We start from the raw sequence: 16,757 nt of genomic DNA on the forward strand, positions 1-16,757 counted from the left end.
CTCCCTCGTTAACCTGTAATCAATGAAGTAGTTAAAAGGTCTGGGGTTGATTACAGGTGTGTGGCTTTGCATTTGGAAGCTGTTGCTGTGACCAGACAACATGCGGTCTAAGGAACTCTCAATTAAGGTGAAGCAGAACATCCTGAGGCTGAAAAAAAAGAAAAAATCCATCAGAGAGATAGCAGACATGCGTGGAGTAGCAAAATCAACAGTCGGGTACAGTCTGAGAAAAAAGGAATTGACTGGTGAGCTTGGGAACTCAAAAAGGCCTGGGCGTCCACGGATGACAACAGTGGTGGATGATCGCCGCATACTTTCTTTGGTGAAGAAGAACCCGTTCACAACATCAACTGAAGTCCAGAACACTCTCAGTGAAGTAGGTGTATCTGTCTCTAAGTCAACAGTAAAGAGAAGACTCCATGAAAGTAAATACAAAGGGTTCACATCTAGATGCAAACCATTCATCAATTCAAAAAATAGACAGGCCAGAGTTAAATTTGCTGAAAAACACCTCATGAAGCCAGCTCAGTTCTGGAAAAGTATTCTATGGACAGATGAGACCAAGATCAATCTGTACCAGAATGATGGGAAGAAAAAAGTTTGGAGAAGAAAGGGAACGGCACATGATCCAAGGCACACCACATCCTCTGTAAAACATGGTGGAGGCAACGTGATGGCATGGGCATGCATGGCTTTCAATGGCACTGGGTCACTTGTGTTTATTGATGACATAACAGCAGACAAGAGTAGCCGGATGAATTCTGAAGTGTACCGGGATATACTTTCAGCCCAGATTCAGCCAAATGCTGCAAAGTTGATCGGACGGCGCTTCATAGTACAGATGGACAATGACCCCAAGCATACAGCCAAAGCTACCCAGGAGTTCATGAGTGCAAAAAAGTGGAACATTCTGCAATGGCCAAGTCAATCACCAGATCTTAACCCAATTGAGCATGCATTTCACTTGCTCAAATCCAGACTTAAGACGGAAAGACCCACAAACAAGCAAGACCTGAAGGCTGCGGCTGTAAAGGCCTGGCAAAGCATTAAGAAGGAGGAAACCCAGCGTTTGGTGATGTCCATGTGTTCCAGACTTAAGGCAGTGATTGCCTCCAAAGGATTCGCAACAAAATATAGAAAAAAAAAATATTTTGTTTGGGTTTGGTTTATTTGTCCAATTACTTTTGACCTCCTAAAATGTGGAGTGTTTGTAAAGAAATGTGTACAATTCCTACAATTTCTATCAGATATTTTTGTTCAAACCTTCAAATTAAACGTTACAATCTGCACTTGAATTCTGTTGTAGAGGTTTCATTTCAAATCCAATGTGGTGGCATGCAGAGCCCAACTCGCGAAAATTGTGTCACTGTCCAAATATTTCTGGACCTAACTGTATGAGTGCTGTTCACAAGTTTGGGGAGGGTCTTAATTAGTCAGAAAAGGCTGGAAAAAGAGATAATTAATCCAAACATGTGAAGCTCATTGTTCTTTGTGCCTGAAATACTTCTTAATACTTTAGGGGAACCAAACAGAATTCTGGTGGATTGAGGGGTTGAATAATAAATGACCCTCTGAATAAACTTTTCACAATTTAAAAAAAAAAAAAATAAAAAAATAAATAACATTCTTTTTTGCTGCAGTGCATTTCACACTTCCAGGCTGATCTACAGTCCAAATGTCACAATGCCAAGTTAATTACAAATGTGTAAACCTGCTAAATCTGCAGGGGGTTGAATACTACTTGTAGGCACTGTATACATATATACGCACACAGGTGTTTATACATACACAAACATGTACGTACACACACACTCATGTACGTACATACCTACAAAACATACACCCACGTGTATATACATTTATACACATAGGTACATACACACGTGTACATACCTACAATATATATACACGTGTATATTCATACTTGCACATGTACGTACATACACACACACACGCACACACGTGCACATATATATATACACGTGTACATAGCCATACATACACACACTTTTTTTCTTTGTACTTGTTAAAGATATGACAAACACTTTTTTGATTATATAGTGTAGTAATAGTCTGGCTGCCACATGTGAGTGCCATCAGTATTAGGCTATGTGCCTATGTGTGCACTCTGCACCGCACCTAAAAGGTGCGCTTCAGAGCGCAGCTGAAAAGCTCCGTTCTGAAGTGCATGGTGCCGGCAGAGAACGTGCGCTCTGCCTGCAGCTCCTGCCATAGACAGAGCAGGGGCTGCCGGCAAAGCGCACGGAAGAAGTGACGTGTCACTTCTTAGAACGCGCGCTTCGGGCAGCAGCCGAAGCGCTGCGCTCTAAGACTCCACGTGTGCAGGGGGCCGTGCACAATCTCCATAGATTGTGCAGGGGACGCAGGACGCATGCAGTTACACTGCGCTACAAAGCGCAGCGTAACTGCATGTAATACGCACACGTGCGCACATAGCCTTACTCCCCAGGGTTTAAGGTTATTTGTCCCCTGTGCCCACATTTTAAGTAAACAAAGGCCATTGTCCATCCTTGACTCTTCTTACTTTGGATGACGTTCCTTGGAAAAGGTGCACTTTTCGTCATATTAGTTACCATCCTTCCTAAAAACTGAGGGGCTTTAGTTACCCATTGCATATCCAGCTCTGCGCCACCGCCCCTGTTTAGCGCCGTATTGACTGCACAGTATTTAGCATGAAACCCTGTAGTCCAATGATTGGCTGCAGTGGTCACTTGCAGTGTAGTCAGGATGTCACTGCTGCAGCCAATCACACAGTGTGGGGGCAGCACTGAACCTGTTGGGCAGTAAAGCTTTTCTTTTTACAGTGGCTAGCTGAAGGACAAGAAATGAAATAATTGTGGAGAACCCTTTTGCTATTATTTAAAGGGAACCTGTCAGCAGAAATTTCCCCTAAAACCTAACAGATTCCCCCTCTGCAGCTCCTGGGCTGCATTCTAGAAAGGTCCCTGTTATTTTTGTGCCCCCTTTCTGACCAAAAAAAAGAGTTTATAAAGAGGTACCTTTTTGGCTTCGGATTCTATAAATCAGACACGGGGGCGGGCAGCCTGATGGCCGTTATTCTGCCCCCTGGTCCTGTATGCCGCCCCCATCGCTGATTTCCATACTTTTGGACGCCGCCCACTGCTCCAGCCATCCCCGCGCATGCCCAGTGCCAGTCTCACGGGACTGAGCAGTGTGACTGCTGGTGACGTGTGCGCAGGCAAGTGATTATGGGCGGGACTGTGACTGTTATCAGCAAGTACCCGCCCATAATCTCGTGAGCGCGCAAACCTCTCCAGCGTCACACTGTGCTCAGTGTAGATGCTAGACTGTATGGGCTGCTTCCAGGGATGACGTCCCTTTGTCACATGATAGGGGCGTGTTCAAAATACTATCACGTGACAAAGGGACGTCATACCTGGAAGCAGCCCATACAGTCTAGCATCTACACTGAGCACAGTGTGACGCTGGAGAGGTTTGCGCGCTCACGAGATTATGGGCGGGTACTTGCTGATAACAGTCACAGTCCCGCCCATAATCACTTGCCTGCGCACACGTCACCAGCAGTCACAGTGCTCAGTCCCGTGAGACTGGCACTGGGCATGCGCGGGGATGGCTGGAGCAGTGGGCGGCGTCCAAAAGTATGGAAATCAGCGATGGGGGCGGCATACAGGACCAGGGGGCAGAATAACAGCCATCAGGCTGCCCGCCCCCGTGTCTGATTTATAGAATCCGAAGCCAAAAAGGTACCTCTTTATAAACTCTTTTTTTTGGTCAGAAAGGGGGCACAATAATAACAGGGATCTTTCTAGAATACAGCCCAGCAGCTGCAGAGGGGGAATCTGTGAGGTTTTAGGGGAAATTTCTGCTGACAGGTTCCCTTTAAGTATAAACATTTTGAATTGTATTTTTGTTTCTTTTTAATTTCCTGGGGAATGATGTTTATTAATAAAGGAAAGGATTCTTCACTGTTACTGGTTTCTTCTCTAATTCTTCGCGGATTAGTGAAGGAACACCCTTCTGTCACAGATCCCCTTTGTAGAAGAGATTCACGTGTGTCATTTGGACGATGTGAGCGGAATGCAAATAAAATCCTCTGGGTGAATGAGTCAGGGCCGGATGTTATTCCCATCACAGAGCTGTGAAGAATACTTGATTTCAGAACATCTGTGCCACCCTTAACCCTTGGCGCTCGCACCAAAGAACACTATTGAGGGTCTATAAATAAGCTTAAACCCATTATACATATCATAAGGATGTCCACAGATCGGCCATAACAATAACACCACCTGCCTAATATTGTGTAGAACCCCCTGTTGTTGCCAAGACATCTCCGACCTGTTGAGGCATGAAGTCTACGAGACCTCTGACGGCATCTTGTGGTACTTGGCATCCAGTAGGTAGCAGCAGATCCTTTAAGTCGTGTATGTTGGAAGGAGGGTCCCCTATGAATCTGATCGGTGTACTTGATCTGCACAATGTTTGGGTAGGTGGTAAGTGTCAAAATAACTTCCAAATATCTGCCCGTACTCTCCCATGAGGTCACCTTCATCCATTCCACCACAGTCCAGTTCTGAGGCTCACGTGCCCATTATAGGTGCTTGTGACTATGGATAGGGGTCTCCAAGGGCTTTCTGAACAGTCAGCTTTAACCTTTTTAGCAATTGGTACAGCAGTAACTCTTCTGTGGGATGAGATCAGATGGGCTGCCTTTATTCTACATGGTCATCATTGGGCCTATGGCTCTCATGACTCTGTCATTGGTTCTGTAGCCCACTTTAAGCAGGTGCTAATCACTATATATAACCACTAATATTTGATGTCACCTTCCCCTTCCAGTCTCCAAAACATCATAAATCAAAAGGGAATGTCACAGGAGGCAGGAGCAGGCAGCGAACACGTGTCCGCTAATAAAGAGAATGAATATTCACTTTCCCCCACGCCCATGATCCTACCCACTTACTGGTACTTAAGCTGGCACTGATTGCATGGGGAGCGGTGAATGTTTATTCTTTTTAATAGCGGACACATGTGATCACCCAACTGCCGTTTTCCTGCACTGCAACTGATGATCACGTGTGTCTGCTATTGAAAGGAATGAATATTCACTTCTCCCCATGCTCAAAATCCCGGGCATGAGAAGCAGTCAATATTCTAGCAGGTGACTTCCACCTGTAACAGTGATATCATGCACTGCACTGCTTACACGCGGAAGTCCCTTTTACATGCTGAAGTCCCTTGCTGGTATCAGAAGGGACACTGCTCACCAGAGGAGGGATGGTGAGTATAATCATTTAATTTTTTTATGTGTGTGGCATGATGGAGGAGATATACACCAGGATGGGGATCATATATACCAAATGAGGGCCATATATACCAGAATGGGGATCATATGTACCAGGATGAAGGCCATATATACCAGAATGGGGATCATATGTACCAGGATGAGAGCCATATATACCAGAATGGGGATCATATGTACCAGGATGAGGGCCATATATACCAGAATGGGGATCATATGTACCAGGATGAGGGCCATATATACCTAAACGCATGCAGGATGGGGATCATATATACCAGGATGGGACAAGGATGGGGAACATATATACCAGGATGGGGGCCATATATACCAGCATGGGGATATATATATCAGGATGAGCCCAGGGTGGGGATTTTATGTACCAGGATGAGGGCCATATATACCAGGATGCGCCCAGGATCGGGATCATATATACGAAGATGAGACAAGGATGGGGAACATATACACAAGGATGGAGGGTACAGAATTGGGGGACATTATCCCCATAACATTGTCGGCAGCAGATTCAAACACCCCCCACCCCTTCATAACAATGTGCCAGGGCCACATTTTTTGCTTCCATTTTTTTCCTCCCATCTTCTTTCTCTAAAATGTATGTGCGTCTTATGGGCCACAAAATACAGTAGATTTCTCTTCCATTTCTTCACTTTGCATTATGTTAATTGATAAAGGTAAATTATTAACACTTCTCATTTTGAAAGCATTTTTACTTTGTAGCAGTTTTTATGCACACACACACACTCATATAGACGCACACATGCACATACACACACACACCCATATAGACGCACATACACACCCCCCCCATACATACAGTTAGACGCCCACACGCACGTACACACACACACACTCATATAGACACACACCCATACATACAGTTAGACGCACATACACACGCTCACACACCCATATAGATGCACATACACACACCCATACATAGTTAGACGCACACACGCACATACACACACACACACACACATACATATAGACGCACATACACACACATGCATACATACATACAGACGCACACATGCATACATATGTACACACATACAGACGCACACATGCATACATATATACATACAGACGCACACATGCATACATATATACATACATACAGACACACACATGCATACTGAAGATGTAGATAAGGATAGATCTATATACACACATCAACCTGTTTCCATGATGTCCTGGGCAATGACTGTTTCTAACTTACTGTCATTGAAACGGTTGCGATTTTCCTGACAGCTATGTGACACGATGGTGGAGTCAACAGTTGGTCTTCAAAGGAAAGTGTGAGTGGTGTAAATCATAGGCCGGACCCTTCCTACTTCATGTTTTTGTTGGTATTTGACCCCTGACTCCGGGGCATGAAGTGGAGGGGTTTTCAGCTCCCGCTTAGGAACACTAACTCTGCAGAATGCACAGAGGCAAATATTTCCTGAAGTGCGTTAAGTGATCCACTTGCTGTAAATAGTTTGAAGACTCCATGACCCGTCATGTCCACAATCCCATATTATTTAAGGATTTAGATACTTGTGAAGTTTATAGCTCTGGGAAGAGTTCTGCAAGAAATATTCAGCAATGACATAACAGATATTTGAAGATAATAGGCTAGTAATTAAAAAAAAAAAAAAGTCAAGAAATTATGTTCAAATGTGTTACGCGTTTTGTTTTAATTGATATTTTAAAAAAAATAAAGATTAGTAATCTTACAATTTTCACTTCAATTCTAGACTAGTTGTTTTCAGCAGGCTCCTTATCATCAGAGGCAAGATTATAATGTTAGGTAACACCTCCATACACAGCTGATAACACAGGATCCACCAATCACTATAGGCGATGATGTCACAGCTCACCACCTCCCTACTCGGTGACCTTTGCACACGCTCATTAGATGCTTTGATACAAAAGATAGGGTCAGAATCACTGTCTATTGCTGGTAATTTACATGTGCATTTCTATAAAGCTTAGGAAATATGAAAAGTGCAAGATGCCTCTCTATACAGATCATACGTTTCCATTTCCAGTGTGCAGAATCAGGTGGATGAGGTCATTGACGTGATGCAGGAAAATATCACCAAAGTGATTGAACGAGGAGAGAGGTTGGATGAACTGCAAGACAAGTCTGGTAAGATGAGATTGATGAGGTTTTCTTTATAAGTATCTTCCTCCGATTGCTGCTCTTATGTAACCCATAGTGACTTGTTCATGTGTGATACGCCTAGAGCCATGTATCTAATGCTGATTATGAGTGATACCCCCAGAGCCATGTATCTAATAGCGATCATACGTGATACCCCCCAGAGCCATATATTAAGGTCTAATACTGATCATGTGTGATACCCCTACAGAGCCATGTATCTAATGTTGATTATGCATGATACCCCATAGAGCCATGTATCTAATACAGAACACCACTGCTCCTATAGAAATGAGGGGAGCAGGGTCACACATTATACTACTGCTCTCATAGAAATGGATGGAGCAGGGTCACACATTATACTACTGCTCTCATAGAAATGGATGGAGCAGGGTCACACATTATACTACTGCTCTCATAGAAATGGATGGAGCAGGGTCACACATTATACTACTGCTCTCATAGAAATGGATGGAGCAGGGTCACACATTATACTACTGCTCTCATAGAAATGGATGGAGCAGGGTCACACATTATACTACTGCTCTCATAGAAATGGATGGAGCAGGGTCACACATTATACTACTGCTCTCATAGAAATGGATGGAGCAGGGTCACACATTATACTACTGCTCTCATAGAAATGGATGGAGCAGGGTCACACATTATACTACTGCTCTCATAGAAATGGATGGAGCAGGGTCACACATTATACTACTGCTCTCATAGAAATGGATGGAGCAGGGTCACACATTATACTACTGCTCTCATAGAAATGGATGGAGCAGGGTCACACATTATACTACTGCTCTCATAGAAATGGATGGAGCAGGGTCACACATTATACTACTGCTCTCATAGAAATGGATGGAGCAGGGTCACACATTATACTACTGCTCTCATAGAAATGGATGGAGCAGGGTCACACATTATACTACTGCTCTCATAGAAATGGATGGAGCAGGGTCACACATTATACTACTGCTCTCATAGAAATGGATGGAGCAGGGTCACACATTATACTACTGCTCTCATAGAAATGGATGGAGCAGGGTCACACATTATACTACTGCTCTCATAGAAATGGATGGAGCAGGGTCACACATTATACTACTGCTCTCATAGAAATGGATGGAGCAGGGTCACACATTATACTACTGCTCTCATAGAAATGGATGGAGCAGGGTCACACATTATACTACTGCTCTCATAGAAATGGATGGAGCAGGGTCACACATTATACTACTGCTCTCATAGAAATGGATGGAGCAGGGTCACACATTATACTACTGCTCTCATAGAAATGGATGGAGCAGGGTCACACATTATACTACTGCTCTCATAGAAATGGATGGAGCAGGGTCACACATTATACTACTGCTCTCATAGAAATGGATGGAGCAGGGTCACACATTATACTACTGCTCTCATAGAAATGGATGGAGCAGGTCACACATTATACTACTGCTCTCATAGAAATGGATGGAGCAGGGTCACACATTATACTACTGCTCTCATAGAAATGGATGGAGCAGGGTCACACATTATACTACTGCTCTCATAGAAATGGATGGAGCAGGGTCACACATTATACTACTGCTCTCATAGAAATGGATGGAGCAGGGTCACACATTATACTACTGCTCTCATAGAAATGGATGGAGCAGGGTCACACATTATACTACTGCTCTCATAGAAATGGATGGAGCAGGGTCACACATTATACTACTGCTCTCATAGAAATGGATGGAGCAGGGTCACACATTATACTACTGCTCTCATAGAAATGGATGGAGCAGGGTCACACATTACACCACTGCTCTCATAGAAATGAATGGAGCAGGGTCACACATTATACTACTGCTCTCATAGAAATGGATGGAGCGGGGTCACACATTATACTACTGCTCTCATAGAAATGGATGGAGCGGGGTCACACATTACACCACTGCTCTCATAGAAATGGATGGAGCAGGGTCACACATTATACCACTGCTCTCATAGAAATGGATGGAGCAGGGGCACACATTACACCACTGCTCTCATAGAAATGAATGGAGCGGGGTCACACATTACACCACTGCTTTCATAGAAATGAATGGAGCGGGGTCACACATTACACCACTGCTCTTATAGAAATGGATGGAGCGGGGTTACACATTACACCACTGCTCTCATAGAAATGGATGGAGCGGGGTCACACATTACACCACTGCTCTCATAGAAATGGATGGAGCGGGGTCACACATTATACCACTGCTCTCATAGAAATGGATGATGCAGGGTCACACATTACACCACTGCTCTCATAGAAATGGATGATGCAGGGTCACACATTACACCACTGCTCTCATAGAAATGGATGGAGCGGGGTCACACATTACACCACTGCTCTCATAGAAATGGATGGAGCGGGGTCACACATTACACCACTGCTCTCATAGAAATGGATGGAGCGGGGTCACACATTACACCACTGCTCTCATAGAAATGGATGGAGCGGGGTCACACATTACACCACTGCTCTCATAGAAATGGATGGAGCGGGGTCACACATTACACCACTGCTCTCATAGAAATGGATGGAGCGGAGTCACACATTACACCACTGCTCTCATAGAAATGGATGGAGCGGGGTCACACATTACACCACTGCTCTCATAGAAATGGATGGAGCGGGGTCACACATTACACCACTGCTTCCATCTAAATGGATAGAGCAGGGTTCCACATTATACTACAGCTCTCGTAGAAGTGGAGGGAGTGGGGTTGTTGTGAGGTAAATCCGGAGATATGACGATAAATCATGATATTCAAGTTATGTCAGGAAGCCCTCTCCTGGTGTCACCCCCCCCCTTTCCTTCACACAACTTGTTTAGCAACCCATCCCATGGCCATCTCCTGTGATATGGAAATTAGGTGATGTGGGAACAAAGGACACAGGATGACTCCCTGCCGTCACCCTGTAACAAGAGTTGTATCTCATTATAAGGCTCTGGAACTAGCCAGACAGAACGACTCCAGTAAAAAATGGTTCATATCTCGCAAGCCATATTTCCGATAAATACGGCAACCATAAAAATGGTGTTTTCGCATGCGGACGATGCTGGCACACCTTTTTTATGGGAGCGGGAGCTTGGGAAATACCCCAGGCGTGATATCAGCCAATGTGGAACTAGTAGACAAGTCATGAAACCTCTCATTCTGTAGCTAAATTCATAACTGTCACAATGAGAGCATTGGCGTCCGCCTACGACGCTCCCAGGCCAAGTTATGGCCGTATTCCATGTTGTGGATTTTGTCCATAACTCCAGCCAGGGGTGGAGCAGTGCTCCCTCTGAGGTCACGAAGGTAGGAGGGGACCTGGATTTGCCCAGGTTGATAACCCTACTTCGGCCATTTTCCAGTGTTCTTTCGCTGGGGGTCACGTGCAGGAAACATCTGTGGGAGTTCCTAGAAACCTGGTCTACAGCGCCCCCCTGTGGCCAGACGCACAAGGTAACTGATTGAATTGCATACCTGTTTGTAAACCATGCTTTATCTGTAACTGTACTCTGACATATGTATATTCTGTAGATTCCCTATTGTATATATTGTAGTTTCTAGTGTGCTTTAGGCTGATTAAATTATATAATTAATCTTGGGCTGTTCTGTTATCTCGATCTTGAATCCCACGTCTGTGTGTTCGGCTAATAGTTACCGTGAAGCGGTTGGTGGCAGCGAGTTGTGCCAAGGATTATTGTGGGGAGGCCAGTGAGATTCGGGGAGATTTTATATATTCCGCCCGCGGAGGTCGGGGGAATATATACCCTACTCTCACCGGGGACCCTTCAATAATCGGCATAAGTAGTATAGCGGCCTCCTTGCTTATTGTCGGGCAATTCCATAATTGGCCTGACTATAAGAGGGGCGCTAGAGAGCGCGTCACGTGCTCTGTCTGTCGGTCGGGAGGTATAAAGGAGGGGTGACCCCCACTTGTTACCCCCCGATTGTGACGTACTGGTAGCCAGCGCGGGGGATTTCTGAGTGACCCCCCCGGTGGTTTGTGACATATTGGTGGCATAGCGGTGGGATCGAGATAATAGTGTGTGTGAGTGTGAGACCCATACTCCCAGACACTAAAGACTGCCTGCAGCAGCTGTGGCTGCTGGGGTCTTCAGACTAGCTCAACACTAGAGTGTCAGAGTGCAGATACTGTAAGGTGTGTGGAGGCATCAGGTGTCAGTTCTGTGTCAGTGACCAAAAGTCTGCAAGAATGGCTGAGAGCACCAGGAGCAAAGCCAAAGGAATGGCCGATGCTAAGGCCAGAGACGATGAGGAGGTTGTCCACGAGTCCTCCAGGAGCTCGACGCCAGAAAACAGCTCTGCAGAGGACATTGCACAACCTGGCACTGCTGGACAAGATGAGGAGCAGCTCACCCAAGGGTCCTCAACGAGCCAGATGCCAGCCCTCCGCTCTGCAATGGACAGTGAATCACCAGGCTCCGCAGCGGGCCGCAGATCACCACGTGCCATTCCACCGAGCCTGGGAGGCTCGGATAGCCTTCTTCAAATGGCTATGGCCCTTCTCCAGGCTGGAGACCAGGAGGGCTACAAGGGACTCCTGGCAGAGCGCAGGGCAGAGCGGCAGGCAGCGCGTGACGCTGAGGCTGCGGAGCGGCAAGCAGTGCGTGAGGCTGCGGAGCGGCAGGCAGCACGTGAAGAGCGACAGCAACAGGCCGAGCGTGACTACCAGCTGCAGCTAGCTCAGCTCCGGCCCTCATCAGCCACACGTGACCTTCAAGACACCAAACTTCCAAAGGTCCGTGTTGAGGACTTTCCCGTGCTGGAGAAGGATGGAGACTTGGACTCTTTCTTGACTGCTTTTGAACGGACTTGCTTGCAGCACCATCTGGACAAGGACCAGTGGGCCAAATACCTGACCCCCCGTTTAAGGGGTAAGGCCCTGGAAATCCTTGGGGACTTGCCTGCTGAGGCAGATCAGGGCTACGACACCATCAAGCGGGCCCTGATCCAACAGTACAACCTCACTCCAGAGTCCTACCGCAAGAAGTTCCGGAGCCTACAGAAGGGACCAAAGGACTCCTGGGCTGACCACCGGCGGGCACTTGCCCGAGCTGCCGACCACTGGACCCAAGGCCTGCAGCTTTCCACCGGACCGGAGATCCTGGACTTGTTCATCACGGAGCAACTCTTGTGGAACTGCCCTGAGGATCTCCGCCAGTTCATCCGAGACCAGAAGCCAAAGGGGTCCACGGCTACAGCTGCCCTGGCCGATGACTACACCAACAATCGGGCTCCTGAAGCCAGGAGAGCAGCCACCAGCAGCACCTGGAGAGGGGGTAAGATGAATTCTGCGACTGCCCCACCTGCCCCTAGACTGCAGGGGGTGTCCCCCTCAACTCCCCTCTCCAGGCCCGTGGCAGAACCAAGACGGTGCCACCAGTGCAACCTACCTGGACACTTCAAGGCCATGTGCCCTCAGCGTCCCAAGGCCCCGGCTCCGTCCCCGTCCCAAGGGCCGCCCAAGGTGTATTGTGTGGGTGGGGGTGGTGGTAGGTCCCTGGACAGCTTCCAACCTGTCGCCGTCGGCCGGTCTGTGACCATAGGACTGCGAGACAGCGCCTCGGAGGTGACTCTGGTGCGGCCTGAGATGGTGTCCCCCCAAGACTTGATCCCTGGAAAAACCCTCGCTGTCTCCGGGATTGGAGGCATTGACCCGGCGCTGCCTGTTGCTGACATTTATGTGGACTGGGGCGCAGGGCGAGGGGTGAGGGAGGTGGGGGTAACTGATCGGATCCCCGCAAACGTGCTACTTGGGACAGATTTGGGGCAGATAACCTCCCAGTTTGGGCCCCAACCAAGGGCTGAACCTTCAGCCAGTACTGACATGCCTCCGGACAATGTTAATGTGTTATCTATGAATGATGTAAGGGAGGAGGGAGTGAACTCTGATATTTCTGCTTGCATAGACACCATAGACACACACACAGCTGCAGCTGTGACAGGGGAGGGGGTCAGAGAAAGGTGTGACAATGCCTCTACAAGTAATCAGCCTGTGAGCTGGGATCTGTTGCCCTCTGCAGGGATAAGCAGAGAGCAGGGTGCTGCAGGGGGAGGACCAGTGTGTGGGGTGGGGGCTACCACAGCAAATGTGGGGTCCCCAGAGATTTCACAGCGGGGTTCTGTTGCTGCAGGAGGGGAACAGGCAGGTGAGATTGGGGCCGGTCCAGGAGCGGAAGTGCTCCCAGGTAAGATCTCGGTGCATGGTTCCCCCACAACCGGGGTGTCAGGAAGCCAGGTAGGTCTGCCTGAACCGGCGACTTGGTCAGGAACGGAGGAGGAGCAGGCACGACCCACGGTCGCAGCGGCTGTGGCCGCTGTCACCCGCAGTGGGAGTGCTGGAAGCCAAGGGGCCTCCCGGAGGTCCGATAGCTCTTCCCCTTCTGACCAAGTGGCAGCCGAGTCAGGTGGAGGCCAGGACACAGGTCCCGGGGTACTGACCGAAGATGTGACAGTCTCGTCGATTCTGGCCACATCTAGTCAGGGGTTTCAGGCAGCGTTAGAAGCTGACGACAGCCTGAAAGCTCTTAAGGAGCAGGCGGCCCAGCCTCCCTCGGACTCGGACCCGGAGCGAGTGGTCTGGGACCAAGGACGGCTGTACCGGGCCACGGTCCAGCAGGGTTCACCGGAGGCGTGGCCCAGGGACCGACAGTTGGTGGTACCCTATCCGTTCCGGACGGAGTTGTTGCGGATCGCACATGAGATTCCGATGGCCGGACACCTAGGGATCGCTAAGACCAAGGCCAGGTTAAACCAGCATTTCTACTGGCCGAAAATGGGGGCCGATGTGGCTGCCTACTGCCGTTCGTGTGAAACCTGTCAGAGAGTGGGGAAGGCGGGGCCACACCCCAAAGCCCCACTAGTATCTCTGCCAATCATCGATGAGCCTTTCAGGAGGGTGGCTGTGGATCTGGTCGGCCCGCTGGCCATCCCCAGCAGCTCCGGGAAACGCTTCATACTGACGGTAGTGGACTATGCCACCCGGTACCCAGAAGCAGTGGCCTTGTCGTCCATTCGGGCTGACAAGGTGGCCACCGCATTGCTGGAGATTTTCTCCCGAGTGGGTTTTCCCCAGGAAATGCTCACTGACCGGGGGACCCAATTCATGTCCCAGCTGATGGAGGCCCTCTGTAAGCAGGTCCAGGTGCGACATCTGGTGGCCAGCCCGTACCATCCACAGACTAATGGCCTGTGCGAGCGGTTCAATGGCACCTTAAAGCAGATGCTTAAGATGTTGGTCGACTCCCATGGGCGTGACTGGGAGCGGTATCTCCCACACCTGTTATTTGCTTACCGGGAGGTTCCACAGGCCTCAACAGGATTCTCACCGTTTGAGCTCCTGTACGGGCGACGTGTGCGGGGCCCCCTGGCTCTGGTGAAAGAGGCTTGGGAAGGGGATTTGGCCACCCCTGGAGTGTCGGTTATCGAGTATGTCATGCGCTTCCGGGACAAAATGCAGGCCTTGACGCAACTGGTACACGACAATATGGCTCAAGCCCAGGCCGATCAGAAGCGTTGGTACGACCAGAACGCTTGTGAGAGGACCTACCAAGTGGGTCAAAAGGTGTGGGTACTGGTCCCCGTACCACAGGACAAGCTTCAGGCAGCCTGGGAAGGCCCATACCTCGTGTACCAGCAGCTCAACCCTGTGACGTACCTGGTCACCCTGGACCCTGCCCGTGGGAGGCGGAAGCCCTTCCATGTGAACATGATGAAGGCACATCATGAGCGGGAGGCATGTGCGCTCCCCGTGTGCAACCTGCCCGAGGAGGGAGAAGCGGAAACCCTCTTGGATATGCTAGCCCAGGTTAGGGCAGGCGGATCCATTGAGGATGTGGAGGTTGGCCACCAGCTCTTGGAGGACCAACGGTCCCAGCTGTGGGCCACCCTACACCCCTTCCGGGGGTTGTTTACCAACCAGCCCGGAAGGACTGACTTGGCTGTCCATCACGTGGACACTGGGGATCATCCCCCGATCTGGCGTTCAGCATATCGGGTCTCCCTGGAGGTGCAGCAACACATGCGCCAGGAGATTGACGAGATGCTGAAGCTGGGGGTGATCCAGGCATCCAACAGCGCTTGGGCCTCGCCTGTAGTCCTCGTCCCTAAGAAGGACCGAACCACTCGGTTCTGCGTGGACTACAGGGGGCTCAATGCTGTCACGGTCGCCGATGCGTACCCAATGCCACGCATCGATGACCTGCTCGATCAGTTGGCCGGGGCTCAGTACCTGACCATCATGGACCTGAGCCGGGGATATTGGCAGATCCCCCTGACTCGCAAGGCCAGGGAACGCTCTGCCTTTATTACCCCATTTGGACTGAACGAGTCCACGGTGATGCCATTCGGGATGAGGAATGCCCCTGCCACTTTCCAGCGGATGGTCAACACCCTTCTCAAGGGACTTGAAGGGTACGCGGCCGCGTACCTGGATGACATTGCCGTCTTCAGTCCCACCTGGGAAGATCACCTAGAGCATCTAGCACAGGTGCTCAGGCGGGTCCACCGGGCAGGTTTGACCATCAAGCCGGGCAAGTGTCAGCTGGCCATGAGCGAGGTCCAGTACCTCGGTCACCGGGTAGGCGGGGGAACACTGAAGCCCGAGCCTGAGAAAGTGGAGGCCATCGCATCCTGGCCCACCCCCAGGACCAAGAAGCAGGTGATGTCCTTCTTGGGGACCGCTGGGTACTATAGGAGGTTTGTTCCATGCTATAGTAGCCTGGCAAAGCCCCTGACGGACCTCACCAAGAAGAAGCTGCCCTCTGCAGTCGATTGGACAATGGACTGCGAGACAGCCTTCCGGGCCCTAAAGGACGCCCTGTCCAGCCCGCCCGTGCTACAGGCAGCCGACTTCACGCGGCCGTTTGTAGTACAGACCGACGCCAGTGACTTCGGCCTCGGTGCGGTGCTCAGCCAGGTGGACTCTGCGAGCCAAGAGCACCCAGTCTTGTACCTGAGCAGGAAGCTGTTACCGAGGGAAGTGGCCTATTCCACAATGGAGAAGGAGTGCCTGGCCATAGTGTGGGCCCTGCAGCGTCTGCAACCCTATCTATACGGGCGCCACTTCATCGTGGAGACGGACCACAACCCCCTCAGCTGGTTGCACACCGTCTCTGGGACGAATGGGCGACTGTTGCGATGGAGCCTTGCGCTCCAGCAATACAACTTCACCATTCGCCACAAAAGGGGCCGTGACCACGGTAACGCAGACGGGCTGTCCCGACAAGG

The 16,757-nt window shown here is 49.4% G+C and overlaps 1 protein-coding gene across 1 annotated transcript in view; it reads left to right on the forward strand.

Annotated features, from left to right (window-relative positions):
* VAMP4 (vesicle associated membrane protein 4) overlaps positions 1-16,757 on the forward strand; it is a 69,838-nt gene that overhangs the window by 34,171 nt on the left and 18,910 nt on the right. The window contains exon 5 of the mRNA XM_075320995.1: positions 7,354-7,454. Coding sequence (XP_075177110.1) covers positions 7,354-7,454 — 101 coding nt within the window. The remainder of the gene's footprint in view (positions 1-7,353; positions 7,455-16,757) is intronic.

This window comes from Anomaloglossus baeobatrachus, chromosome 8 (assembly GCF_048569485.1).
Source record: "Anomaloglossus baeobatrachus isolate aAnoBae1 chromosome 8, aAnoBae1.hap1, whole genome shotgun sequence".
Lineage (NCBI taxonomy): Eukaryota > Metazoa > Chordata > Amphibia > Anura > Aromobatidae > Anomaloglossus > Anomaloglossus baeobatrachus.